This window comes from Phyllopteryx taeniolatus, chromosome 9 (genome assembly GCF_024500385.1).
Source record: "Phyllopteryx taeniolatus isolate TA_2022b chromosome 9, UOR_Ptae_1.2, whole genome shotgun sequence".
Lineage (NCBI taxonomy): Eukaryota > Metazoa > Chordata > Actinopteri > Syngnathiformes > Syngnathidae > Phyllopteryx > Phyllopteryx taeniolatus.
In genome coordinates, this window is record NC_084510.1 from 26693932 (window position 1) to 26713910 (window position 19979).

The window sequence follows — 19979 nt, forward strand, 5'->3', positions numbered from 1 at the left end:
TATTTTGGAAAGTTTGACTGACGACCGAACAGGAACCATCTCATTATTTTCTTTATTGCTCTGTTTTGTTTAATGATTGTAGTATTCGGAAACGCCCCTTCAAAATAAATATCTGGTAATCTTTTAGAGTGGAACTCAACTAACAAATTCTGCCAGGGTATGTAAACGTATGAGCACAACTGTATTGATTTAACATTTTGAATGTTTAAAAGCGTGTGATTTATCTTACAAATGCATTTTAAAAATCATTTTAAAAAAATCACCGAAAACATACTTTTCGAAACGATATTAGAATTTGATATAATATATTTTTTTACATGTAATCTTTATAAATTGTTGTACTAAATGCACACATGATAATTAACAAAACAAATACATTCTTTTATACAATATTTCCTTCAAGGAAAGATGACTGCCTGATTCCGAGGCGATTTCGGCCACACAATGTATCAATCTTCCATCGATCACAGGATCAGGATCCCTAATCAATTGCAGTATCTGTAGGAAGTCGGGACGTGCTACTGCAGTTGCACTCCACTGCGACAGGGGGCGCCATGACAAACGAGGTTCCCAACGAGAGAATAAACCCTCCCGATCAACGACGCCCGTTCTTTCCGGCTCCGGTCTACTATCAAGTGGAAAGGTAAAGATGCTACCGGCGTCTAGATCTAAGTCTATCTCGGACATCGCAAGTGCTAATAAAGATCCACGCCGAACACACTGCCCCTGTTGTCCCTTGGGTTGAAAAAAATGTTATATTTCAAACATGTTTGTTATGAATCGGATGATATTGAAACTAGATGATGGCAGGTTGACAACCCGGCTGCGATGTTCGCTGATGGCTGCCATTTTCTTGGCTAATGCGGGCCGTCTCTCGACGCCAGTGCGTCTTCCAGCGTATGCAAAATGCAAAAAAACAAATAGCAGTCTGTGTCATTACGCTGGGGCTAATGAGAATTGTTTTGGGCCGCCGCGAAACACGCAAACATTCGACATAACCGTTTGGGCTAGCGAGTTAGCTTGCTGACGACGGTGCTTTCCTTGCTGTATACGAACAGATGCTGATGCCCAAGAAGAATCGCATTGCTATCTACGAGCTCCTCTTCAAGGAGGGAGTCATGGTGGCCAAAAAGGACGTCCACCTGGCCAAGCATCCCGAGCTTGCCGACAAGAACGTGCCCAACCTTCATGTGATGAAAGCCATGCAGGTAAGATCCACATTTGGACTCCTCCGTTTGTTCCTCGCTGTATTGGATGTCATGGCAATGACTTGACATGCGTGCTTGATGCCCGTGTAGTCACTGAAGTCGTGCGGCTACGTCAAGGAGCAATTTGCCTGGCGCCACTTCTACTGGTACCTAACCAACGAGGGCATCCAGTACCTGCGGGACTTCCTCCACCTGCCCTCCGAGATCGTGCCCGCCACGCTGCGTCGCCAGACCCGTCCCGAGACCGCCAGGCCCAGGCCCAAGGGTGAGCGCGATGAATCGATCTTACGAGGAGCACTTATTTATCCCCAAATTTAAGATGTGCTTGCTCTCTTAAAGCTAGGAGTGGTGCAAAGCATCAGAGTTTACTGTATGATGACCCTCTGCCCCCCCAAAAGTTTGTAATTATACAATAAGCTATGATCCCAAAAGAGTTATAATTGCTGTACGGATTTGATGTAGAAAACGTTCACCAGAAGTCCGCATGTATACACACATGAAGCAACTTCCCATAGAAAACAAATCCGATTGCAATAGTCCAGGCACTGAAAAATATGAATACATTTTTATAGGGAACCGCTTGTTTTGCAATGTGACAATATTATTCCCAAATAACTGTCAAAATATTCTAACCAGTGAGTACAACTCACCAATAATTTTGAAAATCGGATTATGGGGTCCCGAGAAATTGATTTGTCTGGGGGAAAAAAATTGATTTGGTGGGCCATCAAAAAATGGCTTCAAATTAGAGTAAAACAGTATAGCTGAATTATTTTTGAATACATCGCCTCAACTCTTCTGTTTCGTCTGCTACTCCAGGAACCCTTTCTCTGAATGGCTGATAAGTTTCAGTCCAAAATATCCACCCATAAGCTCGTACGGGCCGAAATTCCGGAGGGTTCTTGGTCAACGTGTCAAAATTACCATTACGTTTCAAACAGTGTCACTTGCCCTAAAAACTCAGTTTAAATAGTACAAATTGAACTATTTGTGAGAAGAGCACTGTGGACAATAGAATCGGTGATGGACTTTGTTTTTTTCCTAAATTGATTTGCGCATATGCAGGGAATGCTTTATATAGGCACTCGATTCCGGGAAATGAGTGGGCAGATGCGCGTCTTTGGTACCGCCCGTTTTGAAGTGGTAAATGACTGATGTACAAAAACTGATACAACATTTGGGTGAATAAAAACCATCAAAAACAACACTGTTGCGAAAACCGAGGTTTCATGGTAAATTGTATTTGTGTTTCACTTTACAGAGGACTCGATTCAAAGTGCTCGACCTAGTTAAAATGCAGTCATGCATTCATCAAATCACATACATTTTAGTTCCGACTACTCACCATTGGAAAGCGAACAGGAAGGTGTTTGCACATCGACGCTAGCCTCTCACACGAGCGCGTTGCTCCAACAGAAGATCGGGCGTACGCCCTCCTTTGTCTTTTTATGGAGAGCCCGGCCAATGCAGGATAAGCTTAACATTTTCAATTATTGCAGGAACGGAAGGAGACAGGCCTGCCCGTCTTAACCGTGGAGAGTCTGACAGAGATGCGTACAGGCGATCTGCTGCACCACGTATGTATTGTACATCAGCTACAGTCAAGTAGCAAACAAAAATTCATGGTTTTTAAGTAGTAACACTGATTACAGGAAAAAAAAAAAAAAAAAAAAACACCTGGTGTAAGGATTTCCATGGTTTACCAATTTAAACTAATCTTTCAGCCGGTGCTGACAAGAAAGCAGAGGCTGGTGCCGGATCTGCCACAGAGTTCACCTTCGTAAGTACTGACAAAATTTCAATAGGAATACTATTAAGACCCATAAAAAAGAACTAATGATAATTTCTTTGTCCTCATTTCAGAGGGGGGGCTTTGGGCGCGGCAGAGGACAGCAGCCTCAGTAAATTTTTACTTTCTGTATAATAAAGAAAATCCAAAACAAGTCAGGCCCTCAGTGTTGTATTTGACAACAGAAGCTTACAATGAATATCTAAAGCAGGGACGTCAAACACATTTTGGCGCGGGGGCTAATTACCCACAATTTGATCCCAAATGGGCTGGGGACCAGGATATTTGTGGCCGAGAACAACATTTTCTCATTGTTTTGGTGCAAATATGTACATTCTGAAAATATTTTCTGGTTGCAAATCATAGGAGCAATTACATTAAAATGTCTTAAATGAGTACAATGTCAACAATACTATGAATCAATATTAATTTACATGTGCAACTTACAGATCACTGTAGACCTAGATAAGACTTTTTACATAAATATCCACATCTGGAAATCTTGACAAGCTCAACTGACCAAACTATTCAGAAAGAGGGTGCAGTTCCCCGTCTTGTAAATACAAGATGTGGCAGTGCATGAACAAAAAGGGTTCCACCAAACCAACCCTGTGAACTGAAACTGTCGACTGGCATTTTGCGATATTCAGCGTCTTAAAAATATTTTTACAGTATGTTTTCATTTTCACAGAAATAAAATGGAAGGGTCAGTGCGACCTCCAGTGGACAAAATGTCCCTTTATTTAGTTAACTAGCAGTTAATGTTTGCACTAAAAATAATTCCGGCTGGTTTTGGCCTGCAGACCCTAGGTTTGACACCGTTGATCTCAAGTCTTAAAATCAGGAAGTTGACTATGGACAGAGAGACGTGAGGCTGAAGGTGAAATACTGGTGTTTTATTGTTGGCACATTTATATTACAATCTTCAGTCTTCTTGCACTGGTTTTATTCTACAGTCCCAAACAAGCGGATGGAGGGAAAAAAGTCCAGTGACACGTGAAACACAAACGTACGAGGATGTAACTTCCAGGCTGAAAGGAAGGAATGGTGAGGACTTTTGAGTGGGGAACCAAATTCCAATCAGTTTTATGTCTGTGTTGAATCAGCAGGCAAATGAGTACAATCCTCTCTTGTGATGTTTAACCCATTTGGCCACCAGATGGAGCCAATTACGACACAACTGCACTATCACCTTTGGTAATGCTGACACTACCCTAAATAAAATACATTTCAGATGCATGTCATGCTTGGATAGAAAGAACATTTGGTGTCACTTAACACCACCTGTTAATTTTGACTAAAGGATGAACTTGTATTAAAAAAAGAAAAACATCCTTGATTAAGTGTTATGTCTGCAATGTTCAAAATATTCGTGTCGCCAACATGACAGATTTATGAATGATCAAGTAGCCTCGTGACACCGGTCAGCATCAGCCCTCCAAAGACTCTTTCTTCCCAGCGGGGCGTGCCTGAGGTCGTTGCCCTCCGCGACTTGATTGCACATTCAAATGAAGCGCTGAAACCTTATGACATCCTGAGAGGGGCGTCGTAAACATAAGACTTTGGCCACCGCGCCTTTCTGATTAGACTGCTACTTTTACTGGTTGAGGAAGTCAATTAAATTCAGTCTCTCTCGTCACAGAGGCCTGAAAGGAGCCAGATGCAGGAGAAGGGTTTCAGGTTGTCAGTGTGGTTTCACATGATGGGCTTCCATCAACGGCCTTTGAAACATCTTTCACATCCTGGTCTAGCTTTCTGTTATCCCCTTTCATAGAACTACCGTTCCACCTCTAACAACACTGCAGAAGCGGCAAAATTTACCAATTGTCTTCAGCACCCTATTCCGCAGGGGCTTCTCTCACAAAGAACAGTGATCTATCTGCTAACACACCCGACATAATGTCTCCGATTTTGCCGAAAAATTACCAAGGAGACTTCAGCACCCCATTCCATGTCGGCACCTTTCACAAAGACCAGCGAGACGTTTTTCTACTAACAGCTGACATAATGCCCTGATACTACCTCAGAAGTGGGGAAATCTGCGGGTCAACTTCCACACACAGTAAAAGGCGTGACGTGTCTTTCCGCTATCCCCTTTCACATAGCCGCCGTTCTGCCTCTCATGCCACCTCATAAGCTGCACAATTTACTCATTCACCACATGGGCACCTTTCACTCATGTTTTTGCTAAACCTCTCGAACAGCTGCCAGTCTGCCTCTGGTACTACAACCCCAATTCCAATGAAGTTGGGACGTTGTGTTAAACATAAATAAAACAGAATACAATGATTTGCAAATCATGTTCAACCATTATTGAATTGAATACACTACAAAGACAAGATATTTCATGTTCAAACTGATAAATGTTATTGTTTTTAGCAAATAATCATTAACTTAGAATTTGATGGCTGCAACACGTTCCAAAAAAGATGGGAGAAAGTTCAGGAATGCTCATCAAACATCCCACAGGTGAACGGGCTCATTGGGAACAGGTAGGTGCCATGATTGGGTATAAAAGGAGCTTCCCAAAGATGGGGCGAGGTTCACCTCTTTGTGAACAAGTGCGTGAGAAAATAGTCCAACAGTTTAAGGACAATGTTTCTCAATGTACAATTGCAAAGAATTTAGGGATTTCATCATCTACGGTCCATATCATCATCAAAAGGTTCAGAGAATCTGGAGAAATCACTGCATGTAAGCGGCAAGGCCGAAAACCAACATTGAATGCCCGTGACCTTCGATCCCTCAGGCGGCACTGCATCAAAAGCCGACCATGTGTAAAGCATATCACCGCATGGGCTCACGAACACTTCAGAAAACCAATGTCAGTCAATACAGTTCGGCGCTACATCCGTAAGTGCAACTAAGTGAAACTCGACTATGCAAAGCAAAAGCTATTTATCAACAACACCCAGAAACACCGCCGGCTTCTCTGGGCCGGATCCGGCTCATCTAATATGGAATGATGGAAAGTGGAAAAGTGTTCTGTGGTCCGACGAGTCCACATTTCAAATTGTTTTTGGAAATTGTGGACGTTGTGTCGTCCGAGCCAAAGAGGAAAAGAACCATCCGGACTGTTATGGATGCAAAGTTCAAAAGCCAGCATCTGTGATGGTATGGGGCTGTGTTAGTGCCAATGGCATGGGTAACTTGCATATATGTTACGGCACCATTAATGCTGAAAGGTACATACAGGTTTTGGAGAAACATATGCTGCCATCCAAGCAACTTCTTTTTCACGGACGCCCCAGCTTATTTCAGCAAGACAATGCCAAACCACATTCTGCACGTGTTACAACAGCGTGGCTTCGTAGTAAAAGAGTGCGGGTACTAGACTGGCCTGCCTGCAGTCCGGACCTGTCTCCCATTGAAAAGGTGTGGCGCATTATGAAGCGTAAAATACGACAACGGAGACCCCGGACTGTTGAACAGCTGAAGCTGTACATCAAAACTAAGAATGGGAAAGAATTCCACCTACAAAGCTTCAACAATTTGTGTCCTCAGTTCCCCAATGTTTATTGAATGTTGTTAAAAGAAAAGGTGATGTAACACAGTGAGCCTGTCCCAGCTTTTTTGGAACGTGTTGCAGCTATCAAATTCTAAGTTCATGATTATTTGCTAAAAACAAAGTTTATCAGTTTGAACATTAAATATATTGTCTTTGTAGTCTATTCAATTAAATATAGGTTGAACATGATTTGCAAATCATTGTATTGTGTTTTTAATTTATGTTTAACACAACGTCCCAACTTCATTGGAATTGGGGTTGTACATGGGAAACCAGAACTTCAACTTTAGCACCGCATTTCACAGTGAACAGTCCTTCCGCTGTCTTGCCTCAATCCCAAAGGCTAGAAAATCAGCAGGTTGACTTCTACACCTCAGTACTGCGTCAGCACCTTTCACACAGACCTGTGTTACCTTTAACACAATCCACCATCACGCTTGTTACTACCTCAGCCGGAAAAATCAGCGGGTCGACTTCAGCACCCCATTGCACACACAGCAGTGACACGTTTTTCCGCTGTTTACCCTTTAACATAAGCGCTGTTCTGCCTCCGTTATAAGCTCAGAAATTGTGAAATCTGCACATCGACACCCGAGTCTGTGACGCCACCGTCCACACAGTGACGATGCATCTTTCTTCTATCCCCTTTCTCACAGCTGCCATCCTACCTGTGACACTATCCCCGAAGTCGAAAAACCAGCAGGTCGACTTCCTCCGTCCCCGTCGGGACCTTTCATACGGCATTTCCGCTAACCACCTTAACACGGCCACCGTCACGCGTCTGATGCTACCTCATAAGACGTAAAATGCGTGGATCGACTTCAAACTCGGGGTGGAGGACCAGTGACAGAAACCCTCTCATAGGAAACCACAGTGGACTCAGGGGTGGTCGCTTTCTGGTGCAATAGCCATCCATTTTCTACCACTTAGCCTGTTCAGTCACTGGTTGGAATTAAGGATGTGGTGGGTATTCTATCTTCAATCTCTGCCTCACTAACGTTGCGCGGATGGCTGACTGGCACTTTCATCGATCCCCATTCTCAGTTCAAATGACACCTTTGTATGCTCACCGTTGATCTGTATAGAAATAAACAATTTAGAATAAAATCCTCTTCCGTGCTCATCTACAACAGGGCCTCCAGTTTCACAGTATGGAGCCGGCAGCTTTCGTGACACGGCTAAAGAGACTCTTGCTAGACGATTAGAGACAAAGAAACAATAACAAACTAGTATCCAAAAAGCATTTTACATGTTCAAAACAAAGTCACACTGTACAAGGCTTGTTTGCGCTGCATCTTGCCAAAGACAGCATCATTGATTCACTTACTTTCAATGTCAAATTGGGTGGGGTGCAGATTAAATACAAAGACCCTCTCCATGTCACCAGAATGCCCCCGGGAGGCCGAATTTGGTACCACTCCCGACGTCACAGAGATCTAATTGATTCTTCACGAATATCTGCGTGTATTGTGTGTCCAGTGTGACACGACACGCAAAGATGCAAGCAAGATAATACAGGATGCATTATTTTGGGGGGGGGGGGGGCGGGGACGTCAGGAGCAGAGTACAGCCTTCGGCCTACCGGGTTGGCATCTGTGTAAATACAATGGGATGGAAGTTCATCAAAAAAACAACAGAAAAAGGAAATATGCTCGCTAAAGTCACCTCTAACGTAAACAACTGAAGCAAACTGAACGTGAGGAGGGAAAACAGGATATGTGCTGCATGGTTTTTGAAATATTTGTACTTTGACCTTCGGCGTGTGGCGGAAGACATTTCAGTCAATCACAGGAGAGAGTTAAAAAAAAAAAAAAAAGAGAATTATACGGCCAAAGGCAAAGCTATGTTGACATTCTTTCACTCTCTTTTCGGAGTGAATGTGCACCGTGCAAGAGTGAGATGAGTCCCGGAGAGGATCAAACTATAGTCTGATGAGCACAATAAAAGGAGCCAAAAAAGGTAAGGGGGGCACGGAGAGGAAAACCAAAAATGAGGGGACGTTGTTAAAAGGAGGACCACCACAAGCTTTTCAGTTTTAAGCACGAGAGATACACACTTTTACATGACAACAGTAAAAAGTAGTTCTTTTGCATTCAGTTAACACGCTGGGGGCATCGCAGGGGTGGGAGGCCTTTTTTGTTTTCATGCAACGAGGTTCAGTAAAAAGAAAACAAACAAAAAGAAAATAGGTCAAAAATGTACAAAGTGTTTCCGCCGACACTCGTCATCCAGACAGCGGCGGCGCCGAGGACTTGGCAAGGCAAAGCAGACAGAGTAAAAGAAGAAGAGTAAGAGCGCAAGTGGTGGCCAAAAGCTTCCGGCGGGGAGGGGGGGCGGTGGCTGGGGTGGTGTTCAGTTAGGGTTTTTAGTTATCTGATATCCGAGACGGAGCTCTGGTTGATGCTGTAGGCGGGGGGGAGTTCCCCGCCTATCGTGGCCACCAAGGGGGTCCCGTTGCTGGTCAGGCAGCTCTCCTGGAGAGCCTCGAAGTAGGTGGCCTGCACGGGTTTGTGACACCGCAACAACTGTATGGCATCGTCTATTTTAAACCATTCCCTTTTCCTCCCTGTTGGCGAGACAGAGACAGCGGTGGAGATACACGTCAAGACAAAGGCTTGGGACTAACTGCGCAGCCTAAAGCGGGGTACACGCATACCAATTATGAGACCAAATGGAAGCATTTTCCCTACTCTGCGACCAAAGTCCGCAAAGACTCCATGAACATAGGTCTCGTTAAACAATTATCCTGTGGTGTGGGGTGCGTTTAGAGTGATTTTTCCTCCCTGATCTGCTTGGAAAACAATACAGGCCTACAATGTGTTCAACATCTTCGACCACATATCATTAGATGTGTGCTCAATACAGTTAATTTGATTGCTGTCACACTTTTTTAAATTTAGATATCACACTTCCACCTTGCTTACATTGAGACTTTTTTTCCTCCTTTAAATATGGTTTTAACTGCTTAGTGCATGACCTAGCACAAGGGTCACCTACATGGTGCCCCCCCCCGCCCAAGGATCACATTATTAGCCCACAGGCCTGTTCTAAAAATAGCTCACCAATGATGGGACATTCCGATTTCCTAGAAATATTGTAGAAATGATCATTTTAAAATGTAAAAATCGGCAGAGATTTTTAGTGTTGCATATTAATATTTATCTGTTTCCCATCTTGTTAAATCTTTTATTTTTGTTTTTATAATTATTGTGAGAAATCATCAAGAAAAAGGGGTAACGTAGCAGCAATGATCCCACAAGTACAACAGTGCCGTTTACCAATGTTGACCGAATCCTCCCAGTCCTCCAGGACCTCCGTCACGATCAGAACGTAGACGAAGGTTCTATGTTTCCTCTCCTGGTTCTGTGTGTGTGTGTGTGTGGAGGGGGAAGAGGAAACAATCAGGTTATTCAACAACGCAGCGTTAATGAGCCAAACATCAATGGCGAATAAACAGGGGCTCACCTCGAACACGCCGACTAAGCGACCAAGCGTCCCTTTCACGCCCGCCTGCGAATAAAAACATTAAAACCTCAGTCAGACCTCCCAGTTAGAAAAACTGATCATCCTGGCTGCTGCATTCAGGCATTCAGACTCCAATAACCTGACACGGGCTACACCGTAGATCCCTTGTCAGACGGCTATTTAATAATTCATACATTACTGAAAACAATTATCACAATCTTCCACAGCAGTGTCTCTATATGTGCAAAAAACAATTGTACAACATAGAGCACTGCAAAGAAATTTCCCTTTTTTTTTTTTTAATCAATGAAAAGACAATAGACAACTCATTCATCAAATTTGTGCAGAACAAACAGTACACATTACGACACAAGAGGTTCAATGTGGGCTGTCGTCTGATAGCACCGTAATTTCTCGTGTATAATGCGCACCCCCAAGTTGACCTCAAAATTCTGGAAAACCCTTCAACCCATGTATAATGCATTTTTACAATGCATGATTTTGCTTCTACCCATATGATCAAAGCATGAAGTATTATCTGCAATTTCTTAGTTTTTTTCAAAGAATTATTCTGAAGTGAAACACTATTTGAACACATAATACTTTCTTTTTATTGTTCTTATTTTGAAATTCACAGCCGTACTATTATTATAGTAAATGAGAAAACACACAGTTATGCTCATAGGTTTGATTACCCAGGCAGAATTTGTAAGATGTGTATTCTTTTAAGAAAACATGAAGGACCAGGTGAAACATTAAATTTTATTTTAATGGGATTCAAATTAAACTGTCAAGCATTTCAGAAAAGCATTATCATTAAAAAAAAAAACCATAACCATAAAGAAATTAATGATGTTTGTTGTTCAGTCATCAGTTGTATTAAAAAAAAATATATATATATATATATTTCACAAATTCTGCCTCGGTATATAAACTTATGAGCACAATTGTACAAATATGCAGTCATATGTACCCCTGTCATGTTGGAATGAAAGTGTAGGCTACACCTTTTTCATAACCTCTAAGTGGCATGCTATAACCCCAATTCCAATGAAGTTGGGACATTGTGTTAAACATAAATAAAAACAGAATACAATGATTTGCAACTCATGTTCAACCTATATTTAATTGAATACACTACAAAGACAAGGTATTTAATGTTCAAACTGATAAACTTGATTGTTTTTAGCAAATAATCATTAACTTGGAATTTGATGGCTGCACCACATTCCAAAAAAGCTGGGACAGGCAGGTGGCAAAAAAGACGGAGAAAGTTGAGGAATGCTCATCAAACACTTGTTTGGAACATCCTACAGGTGAACAGGCTCATTGGGAACAGGTGGGTGTTATGATTGGGTATAAAAGGAGCTTCCCTGAATTGCTCAGTCATTCACAAGCAAAGATGAGGCGAGGTTCACCTCTTTGTGAACAAGTGAGAATCGAGAGAAATCACTGCATGTAAGCGGCAAGGCCGAAAACCAACACTGACTGCCTCTGACCTTCGATCCCTCAGGTGGCACTGCATCAAAAACCGACATGGGCTCAGGAACACTTCAGAAAACCAATGTCAGTCAATACAGTTCGGCGCTACATCCGGAAGTGCAACTTGAAACTCTACTATGTAAAGCAAAAGCCATTCATCAACATGCAGAAACGCCGCCGGCTTCTCTGGGCCCGAGCTCATCTAAGATGGACCGACGGAAAGTGGAAAAGTGTTCTGTTGTCCGACGAGGCCACATTTCAAATTGTTTTTGGAAATTGTGGACGTCATGTCCACCGGGCCAAAATACGACAATGGAGACCCCGGACTGTTGAACAGCTGAAGCTGTACATCAAGCAAGAATGGGAAAGAATTCCACCTACAAAGCTTCAACAATTAGTGTCCTCAGTTCCCAAACGTTTATCGAATGTCGTCAAAAGAAAAGGTTATGTAACACAGTTGTAAACATGACCCTGTCCCAGCTTTTTTGGAACGTGTTGCAGCCATAAAATTCTAAGTTAATGATTATTTGCTAAAAACAAAGTTTATCAGTTTGAACATGAAATATCTTGTCTTTGTAGTGTATTCAATTCAATATAGGTTTAACATGATTTGCAAATCATTGTATTGTTTTTATTTATGTTTGACACAAAGTGAACAACTTTTTCATAACCTCTCGCGGGCGGTGGCGTAGTGGAATGAAAGTGTACAGCTTTTTCATGACCTCTAGATGGCGGCATACATTTATAAAATGTGAAAGTCTTTTTCATTTTCTCCTATACCCATGTATAATGCGCACTTTTGACAATTGTGTTGGGTAAAAGAAATCTGCATTATACAAAATGACGGTACTTCCAGCCAGAGAAAAACATTTGGGAAGGCAAGGTAACATTTTGCGCAATGTGGCCAAACTAGAAAACCTGTCCTGTTCTGGGCCCACCACAGTAGCAGGTTCTGCATTGTGGGAAGTTGCAGTGTTTCTCCAGCACACTTGCGACCCTAATCACCATAAACTGTATAGAAAATGGAGAGAGGGATGCAAATAATCACAGAACTCCACGTGTGCGGTGGAATAATTCCCAACACTCCGTCCATTGATAGTGTGGATCAAATGCTGCTTGAGCCTGCCTGCCTTTTCCACCCTTTATGGTTTCTCCCTCACTTACCAAAGCTGCACATTCAGAAATCAAAAGACAATTTAAATCAATGAAGGAGACGGACACATTTTATCCAGTGCACTCATCTGTTGCTACAAGCGGCTCTGCCTCCTCAAGCCAAAACACGTGATCAGTGACTAGTCGACATTATGCGCTAAACAAGTGGACTTGTCTGTACAACACAACCATTAGTACATGTACATAAATATACTCCAATTCATTCTCAAAAATATACATCTTGGCGACAATATGCAAACCCATCTCCATTGCATCTCTGATGAGTATTTTTCCTTTTTGTCTTGTTATACAGAGGTTATCATCTCTCACTACTAATTGTATGACTGATAAATATTTGAAAATGTTACTCAAATGGTTGCCTGTTACTAAATGTTTTATGACCAGAGACAAATTCACTTTCCTATGGGAAAATCTGTTTTAAATGAGAACTACTTGGAAGTCAAACAACATAATGGAACAAATTGTGTTTAACTTGGATCAGGTTGCATGAGTTCAATCCACCAGTTAATTTATTGGGATTTTTCCATCCATCCATTTTCTACCGCTTATCCGGGTCGGGTCGCGGGGGCAGTAGCTTTACCTGGCACGCCCAGACTTCCCTCTCCCCAGCCCCTTCATCCAGCTCTTCCGGGGGGATCCCGAGGCGTTCCCAGGCCAGCCGAAGGACGTGTCCTGGGTCGTCCCCGGGGTCTCCTCCCGGTGGGACGTGCCCGGAACACCTCACCGGGGAGGCGTCCGAATCGGATGCCCCAGCCACCTCATCTGGCTCCTCTCAATGCGGAGGAGCAGCGGCTCTACTCTGAGATCCTCCCGGATGACCGAGCTTCTCACCCCATCTCGAAGGGAGAGCCCAGACACCCTGCGGAGGAAACTCATTTTGGCCGCTTGTATCCGGGATCTCTTTCTTTCGGTCACGACCCACAGCTCGTGACCATAGGAGAGGGTAGGAACGAAGATCGACCGGTAAATTGAGAGCTTCGCCTTTCGGAATAGCTCCTTCTTTACCACAACGGACCGATACAAAGTCCGCATCACTGCAGACGCCGCACCGATCCGCCTGTCGATCTCCCGTTCCATTCTTCCCTGACTCGTGAACAAGACCCCAAGATACTTGAACTCCTCCACTTGGGGCAGGATCTCATCCCCGACCCGGAGAGGGCATGCCACCCTTTTCCGACTGAGGACCACGGTCTCAGATTTGGAGGTGCTGATTCTCATCCCAGCCGCTTATTGGGATTTTTTTAAAAGATGAAACAAATGCCTTCATGCCGACTCATTTACTGCCCAACTGTTAGAAGAGACTTAAAACAAATAAATGTAAAAAAAAAGGGCAGGTTCACCAAAGAGAAGCGATGACCTCTCTTTCATAAAACCCAAACCTATCGGCGAGGTAGACGTCGGCTCTGACAGGAGGTGAACAGCGGGTCAGTCTTTTTGCTGCTTCTTAATCTTCCAGTTACTATCTATAAATAACTGTTGACTGCACTTGCGGTGTCAGTGTTGCACCCTTCAGGCTTTGAGAAAGATCATTTGGTAAGGGGGGGGGGGCAGCCGACAGGATGAAGTTGGGGGCCAAACCTGGTCACAAGGATAAAGACTGCCTGGCTTCGTCTCATAATACGCGTGGCATAGAGGCGAAACTTCAAGTTATGTAACGTTGTCGTGTGCATGCTGAGATGGGGTGAGGGTGTGCGGCGGTCGAGCATAAACAGAGATTACGGACGGGCGGACTGCTTGGGAAGTCGCCTTGATGTTCTTGCAAATTAGCATAGATAAAAAAGTCATTCGAAAATGACAGTCGAGGCAGGAGCGGCATTTGTATAAAAGCTGACAAACACAAGGTTTTCGACGCCGAGTGGAAATGTTCTGGCACGCCGGCAGCATCCTGCAACTAAACAAAGCCACCCACACACACGCACACGCGCGCGCGCGCAAGGAGGAGCCAGGATGAGAGATGATATCAGCATCCGTTATTGTGCTGGATCGCGCACAGAGAATGGGCTTTATATGGTGCCAAATGACAGACAGCCGGGCGAGAGGATTCGGTGTCTTCGCTCCGATCAAAATGCCGACAGTGTGAACAGCGTGTACCTTCCAGAAATACTGCATTTAGGTGACGGATGAAGGGGGTCCCAAAGGTGGAATATCGATTTCAAGGGGAGACTCCCGTCTGTTTACTAATTACTGCCCTTTTCCAAACAAAGGAGCCAATACGGCGGAACCTTAAAAGGCGAACGCCCCTAACATCATGCAATTCAGTCCGCATTGAAGGTGTATGTTGAGCTTTTTCTTTGGCTTTCTTTCCCCCCCAACGCAGCCTCGACCAAATGTGAAGAAAAACATGAGAAGACAAAAAAAAAAAAAAAAACCATACAGGGCATGAAAAGCATTATGACTCGAGTGTGTTCTAGTGTTGCGGAGCATCGATGTAGCGGCTGAAAGGCGGATTTTGAATTGATTTTAACTTGCGACGAGCTGTGAAATGTGTCTGCAATTCCACTTTTACAATGACTCCTTAGTGGTAAACTTCTTTTTAAACTTCCATATAAGGCTGCTGCTATCTGATATTTTTACAATCGAGTATTCTACCAATTATCCCATTGATTAATCCGAGTAATAAGACAAAAATGTGTTTTGCATGACTAAAAACAATAATGTGAATGTGAGGTGCACTATTATTTGTGTCCACTTGGGGTCACCATCCATGCGCTCTACTGTAGTATCTGCGACTTTGAATATGTACGACTTTAAAAGGTGGGGCCTGTCCAGGTGACTGATGTGGGCGTCAGCGAATGAGAATGTAGAGTGGGCTGACTGTTACCTGGCCAACCCATTACCTCGTGGTGTTGATTGACTCATCTAGCGACGGTAGGCTATATTAAACGAGCTGACATCGATTTTGCTCCTACTTGTATTGAATTATTTGCATGATTTGATGAATCGTTGCAGTCTGATTTCCATCTATCCATTTTCCACAGGGCTTGTCCTCATTTGGGCCATGGGTGAGCTGAAGCCAATACCAGCTGAGAAGGTGTACACTGCCTAACTCGTATAAAAATATGAGCGAGTCACATCTATAGAGGCACTTTTAGCATGTTTAAAGAAGGTTTAAGATTATATTAACAAGTTTATATCAGTGGTTCAGTTCAAATGTAACTTTCTAAACATTGCAAGGGCTCTATGAGGGCGACAATTTTCAATCCCAAACAAGCTTCCGGGAAACAGATTGCGTTAAGGTTACCTGGTATTTAATCCTTTTCGAAAATGACTAATGATGGGGTCGGAAAAAAAAACCCAGCGATCTCAAAAATGAAAGCTCGCTACTTAAAAAACATTTGCACAAGGTGGCTCGAGCTGAATCCCGCTGTCCTCGTTTGACACCCAAGCAGCGCTGTGTAACATGATGACAACGATGGCACTGGCGACATGTTGCTAGGCTCTGTCTGAGCAAGCAAACACAGCAGTTCAAACAGGGTTTAACTGTAAAGTATTTGGCCCAATATAAAAAAAAACTCCAAAGTCGAACGCCATACAGCTTTGTCAGCTTTTTCTGTATTTTAGGTTCAGTTTTTTTTTTTTTTGGCAACGCAAGCAGACTCTTTTAAATCATTGTCCAAGTACTGGTTCTTACAGGTGTTATTTTAGAAGGTGTCTAATTTCTGTTGGCTTTATTGGACCTTCAAATAAAGCCAGAATTGACCATCTTTTTGTGAACAAAGACTTTGATTCGGGTCACAAAGTGAAGACGTAGACTGCCATGTTAGCTTCTCACGCTAGCCGCAGACAGGTCATCTGCAACATGCTGCCCAATAAAACGTCTGTGATAGCGATGGTGTGTCATCTGGAATAAATGAAACCAAATATTGATCTCAATAGGAAATGTAGTTCGGAAGGTGGACCAAATCAAAGACGGACTGCTGTAAAGTTTACCTGTGCAGTTTGTAGGGCTGCAACTAATGATTATTTTTGGAATCGCCTAATCTGTCGATTTCTTTTTTCCGATTAGTTGATGAATTTAATTCTAAAAATGGTTTTTTTTTTAAATTCACAGACAATACAAACGAATTGATTATGTTTCCGTTACTGGTTTAGTCCGTAACATGTCAGAAAATAGAAATTTTTTTTTTTTTACATTTTTCCAAAGTAAAATACGTTTGCAAATGTCCTATTTTGATGAAACAAAGATAATGTGTCTAAAAATAAGTACTAAAAAAAAAACATACTTCTTTTCCAGGAATGTTTTTTTCCCCCCTCTCTGCTCAATACACTTGACACTACTAACTAAACAATTATACTGCTAACATAAGGTTTGACGATGGTGACAGTTGTGGTCTCTGGAATTAATTATTACAAATTTAAGTCATCCAAGGGAAAATATAGTTTTGAACATCAACCAAATCGAGGGTTGACAGGCGTTAAATTGACCTGTGAACCTTTTCCCTCTCTAGTCAACCCATTCGACAGTACAGATGAAATCATTACGGCATCCGAAGCGAAAACCCACCTCCTCGCACACTTCCCGAGTAGCAGCGACACTGGGCTCCTCCTCAGGTTCCATGCCCCCTCCGGGAACGATCCACTTATCGGGATGTCTGCTACTGCTCACCAGCAGCACCTGCAAAATCATTCAACATACACAATGGCCTGATCGGTGGCTGAATGAATGCTGCGTGTTCACACTAGGTCAGGATTGTTATGCAGGCAGATTTTGCAATTTGAAAGTATGGGACAGAATGTTGAATCACTTGTGTGTGGATTAGGTCTATCACTATCGAATATTTTTAGAGATTCCATACATTATTCGAATTTCAAAAAATTACCAGTTATTGCAAAATGTTTGGGGGGATTACTGTATTTTAAGCAATTCTTTTTGGTTCTCATTGTTTAATGATTAAACAAAAACAAATGCGAAATAATTACGCAATATCACACAAGAGGGAGTGATGTACTCACCAACCTTTTTGAAACAGATCTACTTCTCGGGCATGGATTAATGTGAAGGGCTACTAGTTTGATTTCATAGTAATAGATTTAAGTATTTTCCCCCCATAAATTGATTATGATTCAGATACTGGTTGGTTTGGTCCGTAGCATGTCAGAAAATTGGGGAAAATGTTTTCCAACATTGTTTTCCAAAGTAAAAGCAGATGTTTGCAAGTATCGTCTTTTGATTTAACAAAAGATAATCAGTCTGCTTTCATGAAAGACTACAGAAATCAGACTATTTACTATATTGAATATTTGGACAATTTTAAATGATTTGGATTCATTCTGACACCTCGAGTAACTGCTCACTACGCCAGGATTGTTGTGCAGGCATGTTTTGGGAGTTGAAAGTATGGATCAGAATGTGCGGCAGCTTATCGATGTAATGCCACATGGTTACAATTCACTTGTGTGTGTGTGTGTGTGTGTGGATAGTTCATGTTGGCAACAATGAAGTTTGTCTCAGGATTTCAAACTGTCTGGATTAGGTTCCTCGCTATGCTGGTCATAGCGTAGCTACTTTTTTGAATTAGTAAAAGGAATCAGTACCTCTACTGGATTTCCCCCCCTCTCAGAGGTATCTGTATTTCGATTTAAGTGCAGAGTTTGTCAAGAATTCTTTTGTCACCTCACTTATCGACTGGCCATCAGCCTCCAGAATCGCCTCTGATCTCAACACAATTGCGGCTTTCGCACACAGGTGGCGACGGCGACAGTAAATTAAGTGACTAAACACTATCAAAACAAACTAGGGCTTGAGGACCTATCACATGAACGCCTGATAAATACTCTCGCAACGTCAAATACAAGGTTATGTAAATCACGCGCATCATTACCTTCAGTGTTGTCTACCGGCTAGGGCTAGCATAAATAGTAGCAGTTGCGTTAATAGCACTAGCGGTTACCTTCGTTTAATAACAGAGGAGCCGCGCTGGATAATTAGATGACTATCAACGCTAAGTCAACCCCGACGACCGCTTGAATGACAACGAGTCACAGATCATAACAACCCGGCCAGTCGACCGAGCCGGTCGGCCGGCCGGCCGGCCGACGGAACCACCGTTAGCATTAGCTCGCAGCTAACGGTGGCGAATTACTAGAGTGTATAAAAAATAAAAATAAAAATCCCTGATACTGAAGAAGCTTACATAACACTCGGCAAAATCAAATGATAAGAAAATGACATAGAACGTTAAAGAGACTAACTAATATACAAGTGAGTGGCGGGTACAACCTGTAAAAATAACATAACCCTGTTGACGAATAAATTCATTTACAGTTAGTGCTGAGGCTAATGCTGCTAATGCTAACGGTAGCGCGGCCCGACAAAAGAGCCACATCCCCGGACTCACCTCCTCCTCCGATTCGCTCCTGAAGCACAGGCAGGCGGCGCGCTTCTTGTAGCCGTCCCCGTCATACGTCCGGGTCTGGTTTGACTTGAGCTTAATCATTGCGGACGGGGGTGCGCAGGCGTTCAAAAAAAGCACGGCTAAGTTGACCACGTTCAAAAGCGACGCTTGTCGACGCAAAGTCCTCCTCGGGCGGGGGGAACCTCGGCGTTTTCACTTTAATAGAAATAACTTCTTCTCCGCTTCATTTTCAAACAGCTCGGCGCAGCCACGGCACGGTCGCCATTACAAGGTGCCACTACGCCCACGACGTAGTTTACCCTTTAATAGCTCCGCGAGCGTACGGAAGTCACGTAGGCGGCCTTCGGGAATAGGGGCGGCGAATAGCGGGGGAAACGCAACACCACATGCCGACCAGAGTGAGCCGGTGGAGGAAACGGACACTTTTGGTTCCAACTCCCTTGCAACGGCCAATTGTTTGCGCCTAGCATGAACGTAAACCCGATTTTGGACACTATAAATGCCATATTATCTACTTCTTGTTTCAAAATAAAGGTGGCGTGGGGCGTCATTTTGATTCAACAGTTTCAGCACCGCAGGTAATGGACAGCGCCACCTCAAACATCTCATAAATGATGGGTGACACGATTAATAACGTGATTTTAATACCATTAAAATATAGAAAAGGCCTGTTTTGGGTAAAAAATATATATATATATACATGGGTGAGTGCACTGTTTATTGTTTGAATGTGTTATTATTATTCATCATGTATTTTTACACTAAAAATGTCTTCATATCCATCTTCAAATGGAGGTTTTTGTGATGGAAAAAAAATCGATCACTTTTTCAACAATTAATGTGACATATACCTTAAAAAACTTGTTCAACCACATTATCTCAGATGTTTATTTTTACTTCCCATTTTGAAAACAGTTTTTTTCCCCCCAAATTGGGTTGTACAGGTAGAGGTCACATTAATAATGAGAAAATGTTGATTATGTTTTTTTAAATATCAC

The 19979-nt window shown here is 42.9% G+C and overlaps 2 protein-coding genes across 2 annotated transcripts; one reads left to right on the plus strand and one right to left on the minus strand.

Moving 5' to 3' along the window:
• Window positions 1-504: 504 nt before the first annotated feature.
• Window positions 505-3151, plus strand: rps10 (ribosomal protein S10). Its single transcript, XM_061785256.1, has 6 exons — window positions 505-643; window positions 1059-1208; window positions 1299-1473; window positions 2708-2785; window positions 2933-2988; window positions 3072-3151. The coding sequence occupies exons 2-6, from the start codon at window positions 1059-1061 to the stop codon at window positions 3111-3113; spliced, it is 501 nt and encodes a 166-aa protein (XP_061641240.1). The 5' UTR covers window positions 505-643; the 3' UTR covers window positions 3114-3151.
• A 727-nt stretch (window positions 3152-3878) lies between these two features.
• Window positions 3879-19287, minus strand: nudt3b (nudix (nucleoside diphosphate linked moiety X)-type motif 3b). Its single transcript, XM_061785255.1, has 5 exons — window positions 18964-19287; window positions 17130-17240; window positions 9971-10015; window positions 9784-9868; window positions 3879-9071 (listed from the first exon to the last, which is right to left on the minus strand). The coding sequence occupies exons 1-5, from the start codon at window positions 19060-19062 to the stop codon at window positions 8875-8877; spliced, it is 537 nt and encodes a 178-aa protein (XP_061641239.1). The 5' UTR covers window positions 19063-19287; the 3' UTR covers window positions 3879-8874.
• Between the last annotated feature and the right edge of the window lie 692 nt (window positions 19288-19979).